The sequence below is a fragment of the Symphodus melops genome (genome assembly GCF_947650265.1).
Source record: "Symphodus melops genome assembly, chromosome: 13".
Taxonomy (NCBI): domain Eukaryota; kingdom Metazoa; phylum Chordata; class Actinopteri; order Labriformes; family Labridae; genus Symphodus; species Symphodus melops.
In genome coordinates, this window is record NC_136703.1 from 24,713,157 (window position 1) to 24,723,906 (window position 10,750).

The window sequence follows — 10,750 nt, forward strand, 5'->3', positions numbered from 1 at the left end:
GAGGAGGCGGCGGCGAAGGAGCGGGAGCGGTCTGCGCTGAGGGCTCGCAGAGAAGTCCGGCTGGATGGAGCAGCAGCAGCAGCGGGGGAGGAGCTGCACTGCTTCCTCTGTCAGCAGACTTTCCGCTCCTCCTCCTCGGCCTTTCAGTACCACCTCAGCCTGCACACCAGCGACCCGCTGGGGAGTCAGGGATGGTCGGGGAAACGTAAAGCGGAGCAGTCCGTGGACTGTCCTCCGTCCTCCTGCTCGTCCTCCTCTCCTCGGGAGGCGGGAGGCCTCAGTAAGATGGACTAACCTGGTTTGGGCTTCGGCGTGCCAGAGAAGTTTTTTCAAGGCTCAGCACACGGCCTGGGCTCGTCCGGGGTTCTGATCAACGGCAGCTCCGGGCCGGACGGGGGAGTCGGAGCAGCCGGCGTCAGGGGGAAATGGTACCGCTGTCGATACTGCGGCAAACGTTTCGCCCACTCGGGAGAGTTCACCTACCACCTGCGCATCCACACCGGCGAGAAGCCGTACCAGTGCAAAGTGTGTCTGCGCTTCTTCAGAAGGCCGCTCCACCATGATCTGCCACCTGAAGACGCACGCCGGCGCCCTCATGTACCGATGCACCGTCTGCGGCCTGTACTTCTCCACGCTGAAGATGGTGTCGTCGCACATGGAGCTCCACAAAGACCACCTGCCCCCGGACTTCAACATCGAGCACACCTTCATGTACAACGATCACTCCAAAGAGCCGCTGCACACTGTGGACGCCTGATTGGCTGCTTGTCGACGTTCCTCCCTCGGACTCTTCTTCTGCTTTTTAATGGTTGTCGTGGACCAAAAACTGTTCTGTTTACTAAAGACGAGGGCTGAAAGTGACGATTGTTTATATCACGAGCGGCAACAAATGGCCGAAGAAAACTTTACCGGCAAATATTTGAACCATCAAAATAGTTTTTGGTAACTTTAGAGCAAAATGATCTTTCAACATTTGTTTGTTAAATGTTTGAGTTTGCTGCTTTTTTCAAGTTTTGAATGGAAAGTTTTGGGGTTTGCACTCTTTAAAAGCAAACTGGAGCTGATCCCAGCTGTCATAAGACGACCCTGGATGGTCGGCCAGCCAATCACAGGCCTGACGTGCAGAGACGGACACACTCGAGGAAGTGTGGAAGCAGGAAGTACCCGGAGAGAAGCCACGCATGCAAACTCCACATGGGATGGATGGATTCAAACCAGGAACCTCCTCCCAAACCTCATCAGGTCAAATGAAGTTAAATGAAGAAAAGCAGCAAACTCTCACAAAGGTCAAAGGTCAGTTCTCTGTCGGCTGAACTCAGCTCGGTCAGAGACTCTCTCAGACTTCAGAATGTAGCAGAGGAATCCCGTGTCAGGCGGCGTGCTCTGAGTCGACCTGTTCGGGAGTCTTTCGGTGTCTTTGGACTCAGATCAGAAGCAGCCACTGGGTGTCAGTGTGTCCCGCTCTGCGTCAGGGAACGATTGTTGTAACTCTGTTCTTTGTGTTTGTAACTGAATTAATATGAAGGTTGGTTTCTGTCAGTGACTGTTATAAAAGCAGAACCTCGTTGTAGCATACAAATCTCTTTTCTCTTCTCACACGGTACTGTTTGTTTTCTGCGAGAGAGAGAGAGAGAGAGAGCTTTTTATTTCTTTTATCTAACTCTTGATATATTCACGTGTGTCCAATCAGGATGTTTCACTGCCCATTACATGTACAATGTTTGTTACCTCATATTTATATTTATAACAGTGTGACCATTTTCTGTACGCCTTTATAAATTGCGTTGTTTTTTTTTGGCCTTATTTGACTGTTGTTTTTTTGGTTTTTTTTTAAAGAATGAAAAATAAAGATCCTAGAGAAAGACTGTTGTCTCGGCTTGAATGAGTTTTTAATCTGTGTGGTCCGACCTCTCCCCCCCCCCCCCCCCCATCATCACAATCTCAGACGTGAAGTTGCAGAATCTGCGTAGTTTCGTGAACGTCCTGCTTCCAGGGGCGCGTGAACCTTCACCCTTTTTTAAAGCCCGGTCTCTTCCTGCTATTGTGCCATCTGCACACTGACATCCCCTCTTCCTTTTTTTTCTGCATTTATATCATTTCAGCTGTGACGCTTTCCAGACAGACACAGATGGAAGTACGTGCACTTAAGAGTTTACACTGAATGGACAAAAAAAATATAATATAATAAAAAAAACCTTGATCTGTAGGCTGTGCTGTTTGAGTACAAAGTCAGGATCTGCAGTTGGAGAGGATGTAAACACCGTTTGATGAAGTTTATTGAATTTGAACAGCATGTGCAGAAAAGGCAGGATCCATACACGGATAAATAACAACTTCATTAATTCTTTGATTTTATTTTTTCACATTTGTGAGATGGCGACAACACCAGAAAATTAAACTTAGGTACAATACAAGTAACGACATCCAACGACGGATTCGTTACCATGGCAACAAATAAAGAAGTCCTCGGCACCCAGTTTCTTGTTTTGATTAACTATACAATTACACAATCTTCACTCGTCCCTGAAGCTGTTTTTTTTTTTTTTTAAATGTCACGTTTAATCCTCTCTTTGGGTTCAAAACGTGACTGAAGATCTGTGATTTTATTTCTTCTGTCATCACGACAGATCGACACAATCATGGAGATCAAACCGTTTGAAAACGTGTGAGCGAAAAGAATCAGAGTTATTCGTCTTCACCTTCTTCCCAGAGTGGCACACACACACACGCACACACACACGCACACACACATTCCTGCTGTGCCATGACATCTTTCTATTCAGAGATTTTAAATGCTGCCGTGAGTTCCTGTGGGAGTTTTAGCAGATCCGGCCTTTCCTGTCTCCTCAGCTGTGATCGGATACATCAGCACAGGGGTCTCCAATCTGTCCTCATGTGAGAGCCAATGGCATCACATCGCTTTGCATTTATTTAGATAGCAAACATCAGCTGAATGAAGCTGCTGTTTGCACACGTGTGAAATTACAATAAGCCAATGCTTGACTTAAATTCACATCAAAGACCAAGAAAAAAAAACAGGAATATTTCAGACATCTCATTGTGCCACCACATACACTTGTTTTTATGAGACAAATATATGAAAAGTAGGAAGAGGTGCGTTTACTGTCCTCTGATTTTTTATTTTCATTTTCAGTCAACCTTTAGGCGAGCTTCCTGTTGGAGACCCCTGCTTTAGAGAAACCACAGGGAGTGGATTTATCGAGTCCATCTGTCGGCTAACAAACAACACAAGGAGTCCAAAACAAGAGTGAGATGAAACTTTCTGTTACTCTGACACCGATGAATGAATCAAGCAGAGGGGAACAGTTCAGTTAAACTGTGCCAACGAATAAATTATCCAGGAGGATCTAAAAGCGATGCGAATAATCAAAGACAACCGGGAGACAAACTAAGCTGCGTATGATGCATTCAGTGATCTGATTGGGATGTTTGGAATTGTTTTTAGTTTTACAAAGGCAGTAAAAAAAAAACCTCACGACTTCCTGAAGGCTGCAGAGAATTTCATTTGCAAGAACACGCCCAGAAGAAGCCAAAAAAAAAAAACCGCTGCATTTCTGCCGGTTACAAAAAGTGTTTGGATGTGTTATTTGTTTTCACTTCTGATGATCTGTTTTCCGAAGCAGCAAATCTGGATTCAGTTCTGTCCGATCTTTCTCGCAGCTTGAAGCTCGAGCTCCGCCTCCTCCTCTATGATTCAACGTCGGACTGACTGGTGCTGGCGTTGCTCAACTTGCGCTGCTTTCCGGGGCCTCCGCCGTCGCCGTTTGGAGCGTTTGGCCCCGCTCCTTGGTTCAACGTGTCCTGTTTAGGCATGTGGCTCAGCACCGTGTTGAGGAGGTTGCTGCGGAAGCTCTTGCTGAGGAAGTTGTAGAGGATGGGGTTGGCGACGCAGTGGAACAGAGACAGGCTCTGCACCACGCTGAAGGAGAAGTAGAGGACCTCGACTGTGTTGCAGCTGAAGAGCATGGGGTCGAGGTCGTCTATGATCATCAGGAACGTGACCAGGTGGTACGGCAGCCAGCACATGACAAACACCAGGGAGTACACGTGCACCAGCCACACGTCCCGCCGCTCTTGGACATCCGGCGCCGTCCGAACCGCTCGAGCGATCAGCACGTTGCAGGTGATGATGACGGCAGCGGGACCGAGGAACTGGAAGATGAGGCAGAGGAAGGTCACGCTGACGAACCACTCCGTGAAGTTGTCTTCAGGCAGCATGTAGCACCCCGGCTCGTCCCACTCGAGGAGATCCACGTGGACGTTCTCCAGCAGGGCCAGGAACAAGGAGAACACCCACAGGCCACCACAGAGAACCCAGCGGCGCCGTCCCACCACGGGGAAAAGGGCGGGAAACGTGGGTCTCGTCAGGGACAGGTATCGCTCCAGGGTCATTACGGCCAGGAAGAACGAGCTGCTGTAGAAGTTGATCACGTAGATGAGGTTGGTGACCTTGCAGAGGAATCGCCCCCACAACCAAACCTTGTCCATAGTCACCTCCATCATGAAGAAGGGCAGGATCACGATCACCATCAGGTCCGACAGGCTCACGTTGATGATGCAGAAGAGGACCCCGTTGGCCGAGTGGCGTCTGCGCCAATTGACCCAGACGACCAGCCCGTTCTCCAGCAGCCCCACCATGAAGACGAAGAGGTAGAAGAGGAAGAGGCCGATGCGCCGGTAGTCCTGGTCCAGCTCGATGGTGCACTCGAGGATGAACCACGGCGTGCCATTTGCGTTGAACAACGAGTGGTTGTGCTCCGGGGCGCTCATGGTCTGGAGTGAAAAGCAGAAGGAAACAGTTTGATATCGAGAGAGAGAGTTCAGGTTTACTTTGGGGTTAATCTGATTATGATTTCAGACGTTGCATAACGAAAGCACAGGAGGAGGAGGAGGAGGAGGGTGGCGGCAGAGTGCTGGATTAAAACAACGACTTTGTGAGGTGTTTGATTAAACCTCAAAAAAGCATTTTCACATCAAACATCTTGCTGGTCATAAAGTTTTCACGCGTCACTCCGAGGCGCTGTGAAGGCTTGTTAAAGTGATTCCAATGAACATCCTCGTCATCAGTTTGAAACATGATCAATTTAACAGAAATCAATTCATTAAAGCCCCCAGCAGCAACTTTTGGTTTGCGTCTAATTTGGCGCCCCCTAGCCTTACCCTGTAGCAGCGCCATTTCTTGCTATATGCAGACCATGCGGATGCATAAGTCTCCTACAGCCACTAGGGGGCGCCTAAAGCTGCATTTGGGCCACAGACTGTTATCTGTTCCTGCAGGAGGCTCATTGGCAGCAGCCACCATGCTGGACATGCAGTCTCACTCTAACTTTTAGTCAACCTAACGACCGGTTGAGAGCTGAGGCGGACCGTTACATCGCGCCCACCTGTCAATCATGTCAGCTACGCGCCTAACTCGGAGCCGTTTATTAAAAGTGCGTCCCTCGTGCAGTGTTCGACAGTGATGACAGTAATCACACCCGTTTTGTTTTTTCGTATGACTGCAGGTCTTGGCCCTTCTGTACCGGCTTTGTTTTTAAAGTTCGACCAAGAGGTTCTGGCTTGGTTGTAGCCGGCCACGCCCCCTCACGCCACGCGTTGGGTGAAGAATTGAAACGCTTGAGATTAAAAGTAGCCGCTACGAGTGGGAAACTGCGGCTTGTGTTTGTGAGCTTACCAAAGTCTGAAGACGTCTTTGGCGTCTGCAGACAGGCGCATGATGGACGTAATCTTGGGCAGTTCCCCAATTTATTATTATTTTTATTGATTTTTATTGTTGTTGTGTTTTGATTCAATTTTAAGAACCTTCTCTCTTTTATTTCTTTCTTCCTTTTTTTTTTTAAGGAAAACGCTGCACCTGTTGAACTTATCGTCGCAGAGGAGCCTCATCGTTTACCTCGTGTTATAATTCCCTGGTACGTTTAACTCGCTTACGTCAACTGACAATTGTTTCAGGTGGCTTTGAGAGAGGTTTTCGCACACTGGCCTGTTTTCCATTTGAAGTGTAAGAGTTCGATGCATCTCTACGTTTCAAGATTTGGAATCCCTCCACTGAAGTTTGACAACATAGGGCTCCCAAAAAGCTCATAACGGCCCTGATTACTGCGGCGTTTAGAAGTCATCAGAAGTATTTCTCATCACTAATCGCCGCTGGGAAAAATGTACAAAGTGTCTCTGCAGCCTCCTGGTTTTGACTTTGTCTAACAGAGGTTTTAGGCAGCAAGAATAAGAGTGATGCTTCGGTTCGTGCAGAAGCATCAATATGGATTTCAGTCTGTTTCATAACCAGCTTTAAACTCTTCACATGGCGCTTTAAGCAACTCACGTTGAATGCATAAAAATATCATCAAAGATAGATGCACAAAATCCTCTTCCTTGTCAAAATCTGGAACTATCACCCACAATGCAACTCTCCTTTGCTATGCAAGAAGCAGCTGAGGCATGCACTTAGCCTCCCTTTAGAGGTCGTGTACAGTCGCCTCACTTCTCTCTCTGGAAGCAGGAACTTTTTAGTGGAATTTATCTTCATTTTCAGTTATTTCAATCCCTGACTGATGTCGACTCAAGTGAGGTCACACAAGGCTTTTTTTCTTTCTTTTTCAAATCAGACTTACTAAAATGTATTTTAAAGAAACCAGCGGCTTTGTAAGCTGTTTAGATGAGGAGCAGAAATACCTACAAACACCTGGGATCAGTGTTTGATGTGCAGGATCTGTGGAAACATGTTCTAAAAAATATAACAAGCAAAATGACAGAGACGGACTGTGTCATACCTTGTAGTGATGAGGAGAGTCGGGTGTAGAGGAAGAGGGCTCGTCCCTCCCGAGGCCTTCTGCAGAGAAGTTTTCTATATGCAGCTTGCAGACACAAGACCTCCTTCCAGCTCTGATGTCGAGGGCTATCTGAGCAATCAAGCAGCCACGGGTTTGTACCCTCCCATTTCTCATTGAAACACACACGCTCTTACACACACACACACACACACACACACACACATAGAGATGTAACAGGACATCCTCCGTGTGCAGTGGGAAGTGGTGTAGAAGTCAGAGGAGACCAACACAGTGAGAAAGGGAAAGCCAGTTAATCGTGTTTTGGAAATAAAATACGTGGAGGCAGAATGTCTGTTCAAGACGCACGAAGAGAGACCGAAGCAGTCAGGTCTCGATCAAAACACCATTATTTCATATCTGATGACTCTCCGTTGAACCGACTTTCCCCTCAGACGACTCAGAAACATTTCTTTCTGCGTGCGTCGTCTCAACTTGCATTCTGAGTAAAAGAGAAAACACACCGTTCAAACTGAGTTTTGGTCGACGACGTTTAAAACTCGGTGCAGTTTGTGACACAGAGCAAGCACTGATGTTGAGCTTAGAAAAAAAGAAGAAGAAGAAGAAGAAGCAGCAAACCAACAAGCAGCAACAGATGGGCTGAAAAGGAATCAGACTCGTACAGAAAGGCGCCAGAAAAACAATATTTTTTCATTCTCACAAGAATGCAGCACCGACTATTGTCCAATCCATCGAGCAGATTTTATGATAATTAACCCAGCAGGTTTAAACTTGGACCTGCTGCTGTTCTAAAAGGTCAAGTTAAAGGCGTGATTCAGTTAATTAGAGTTCATCCTCTGGGCACCATGAATATCTTTACAGACTCTGAGGTCAATCTGCACTACCAGTATGAGTAAACACTGTATCCGTCCCCAGACTACAGGAACAATCCCATTTCATCCAGTCTATGACACGTGTGTCTTTCTGGAGGTTGGGGACATCATTGCCATGAAGCACATGTAGCTTAGTGTGTTCATAAAAGGTCAACAACGGGTGAGAGCATTTGGTAACTTTTTTTTTTTTTTCTTCCTTGTCTTCATGTTAAGGTCTCACAAGGTCTCTGAGGAAATGTCTAAGACATACAGAGAGAAGTGAAACCTGTACCCCAAGGCTGCCCAGCCTTGATTGTAAACATCCAGCTTTCGTACCAGAAAGGAAGAATATAAAGGTCAACATTTATACGCTCCTTAATCATTTGGATTTCCCGTTTAGGGGGGGGATGACAAATTTTAAAAAAATCGGTTTTAAAACTGGTTTCAGGAGGAATGCTCCAGAAATCCTCCTGATGGTCTGTTCACACAGGGACGATGCAAACAGTCTGCTATACTATCACAAGAATATTTGTACTTCATGTCAATGCTGTGTGTAGTTCTGTACAATCACAACAACAACCACAAGCACTGAGAGCAAGGAGGAGACGTCCCCCCCCCCCCACTCGCTCGAGATGAATTCTCCTGATATTATCCTGCTGCGCTCTCACATCAGCGCCCGGCGGGAGAAACTCCAGGTGAAGTCAAAAGGGCCGTTTACGTTCACACACATTCATGGATGTATTTTTGTGTTTGTTTTGTTGTCGGTCTGAAACTCTGTTACTCGTGTCTTCAGATTTTTAACCGCAATGAGGTTTTTTTCTTTCCTGGTTAAAATGCATCTCACCCTAACGAACTGCAGGAGTTTTGTCCAATTGTGACAAAGGCTAAAGTCTCATCAGGGATTCATCTTGGGCAATCGTCTCAGTGTGCATATGGTTTGCAGATACGGTGCAGAAACAATAAAAACAGACAACACATGGCGGAGAACAATGCCAGGAAGTCGCCCTGTGCAGCGGAGCACGCTGAGTGACAGAGTATCAGCGGGAAGTCACAAGCAGCACTGAGGAAGGGGGCTCTGTACTGTAACTTCAACGTACACACACACACACATCCTCGTTACATTAACTCAACTCCGCAGTGTGTGCAGCTGATGACGGAGGAAGGCTCACACTGATTTTCTCCGGGATGATTGAGGTCTTACATAGCTGCACAGAAGCGGGGCTTCTCTGTTGCCGTCTCGGCTCGAGGTCACGACTTGAGGTCAAAGTCGAACTGAGAGAAAGCAGAAACGTTTGTGTTGGCTCTGATTCACACTGACTAATGAGGATCTGCTCCCTGGACGTCGTGTTCTCGCTGCGTCTCCAGAGCGTCAGCAGTTTGTCGCCTAATGGCCCCTTAAACGCCGCCCCCCCCCCACCCGTCTCCAGGCTCATCCTGCCTGAATCCCATTGTCAGAGTCCGATCAGTTTTCTGTTGTTGTAAGTAGGAACCTGTCAGCAAATTCCCCCTCCTCGAACCCAACGGGAAGGATACGGTCAGCAAAAACAATTCTTCTGGAAAGAGTGTCCCTGACCCACACCTCGTTATCTACACTTGTAAAAATATATATATATATGAAGAAATCAACACCTGATAAAACCCACAGAAGATAAGATAAGACAGTCGAGGTGAATGCTAACATCAGCATGCAAAGCTGCCCCAAGTTACAGTGCGTCTGATCCTGATCCGTGTTGATTGGACGGTCTTTGAGATGGACCCGGGTTCCTTTCTGAAGCCAAACGATGGCGGGCGCCTTACTGGAAATGCTGTCTCCACCTATCCAGGAGGATTGGGTGGTTCCCTCTCTCGCTGGCTCTCCGCAGGTTGGATTCAAACCCGGGCCGACCCACTTGGAGGACTATGCCTCTGTACATGAGGCGCCCTGATCTCTGCTTTATTCATGTTTTAAATGTCGCACAGTCTTCCTGCAAGACAACTGCTCATATGGAACTGATGGCAGAAAGGAAGTAAGAGCACATGACCTTCACAGCGTTTTACATGGAAGTGTACTAACGGAAGTAATTCTAGGTATTGAAAGCGACACAGGATTACAGCGTTTGTTTCCTTTTGAAATCATGAGTCAGACACACAGTTTCAGAGTTCTTTGTAAAATATATTTTGGTCCAAAAGCTGATTTGCAAAAAAAAATACAACATGTGCAATCATTGAGAAGATGAAGCCTCATCGTACGGCGTGAACTCCGCAGAGCCCCGTCAGCGTTCAGCTGCGTTAAGGCGAACTTCATGAGCTACTGAAACGTTATTGTCAATAAAGTTGGACACAGTTTGATGTCATTATTACAAAACAGTCGACACGTCGTCGCTCCGCTGCTGAACGATTCTAAACACGACTCGGATGATTCACGTAGCGCACGTTAGCCGTTTAACGCTAGCTAAACCAGAGTGACGGCGGGAAGATGGGCTCGTGTTTAAAAAAAGTGTTCTGATGTTGAATTGAGCACTGAAGGCAGAACTGATCCGAACAGTGACGTCACCGTTTCCACCGAGCGCTCCGGTCAAGTTCGGTTCCGTACGGTTTTCATTCATCGGCGTTTCCACTGTCAAAAGTTGGGAATGCTACGAAAATAATGGTCAACTTTTTTGGTACCGTTCTGAAACCGATCCGACGCTTAGGGGTCCCTTCCTTCTTCTTCTTCTTCTTCGTTGAACTTAAAGAATGGCGGGCTACGCAGCGTTGGGCTGCTATGATGTCACACTATGATCCTTACACTGCGCTGAACTTATAACGGTACGACTGGCTGTGGAGGAAACGGGGCTTTATTTGAAAGGTCACGTCGTTGATGCTCTGCAGGTACAAGTCAAACGCTTCGAGGTCGACCACCTCACAGATCCCGTTCAGGCCGCGAGAGACGTCGGGCTGCCACAAACGTTTACAGGCTCAACAACACGATGCGCCCGCTTTTTATAAAAACCACGTTTATCTTTCCAATCAACTCGTCGTCTCTACCAGCTGTTAAAATTTAGTCCAGACTTTGGTGGAAAACAGGATTTGATTGGTTCAGAAAGTCTTTACTGTCATTGAGGGTTTTTT

At 47.1% G+C, this 10,750-nt stretch overlaps 2 protein-coding genes across 2 annotated transcripts; one reads left to right on the forward strand and one right to left on the reverse strand.

Moving 5' to 3' along the window:
* On the forward strand, window positions 1-1,862 carry zbtb39 (zinc finger and BTB domain containing 39; the record flags this gene model as incomplete). Its single annotated transcript, XM_079360094.1, is given in 3 exon segments — window positions 1-291; window positions 295-546; window positions 548-1,862. Coding segments are annotated over 3 exon segments (753 nt in total), but the record flags the coding sequence as incomplete, so codon positions are not given.
* Window positions 1,863-2,251: 389 nt separating this feature from the next.
* Window positions 2,252-6,996, reverse strand: ackr5 (atypical chemokine receptor 5). Its single transcript, XM_079359313.1, has 2 exons — window positions 6,792-6,996; window positions 2,252-4,794 (listed from the first exon to the last, which is right to left on the reverse strand). The coding sequence occupies exons 1-2, from the start codon at window positions 6,963-6,965 to the stop codon at window positions 3,709-3,711; spliced, it is 1,260 nt and encodes a 419-aa protein (XP_079215439.1). The 5' UTR covers window positions 6,966-6,996; the 3' UTR covers window positions 2,252-3,708.
* Window positions 6,997-10,750: the final 3,754 nt, after the last annotated feature.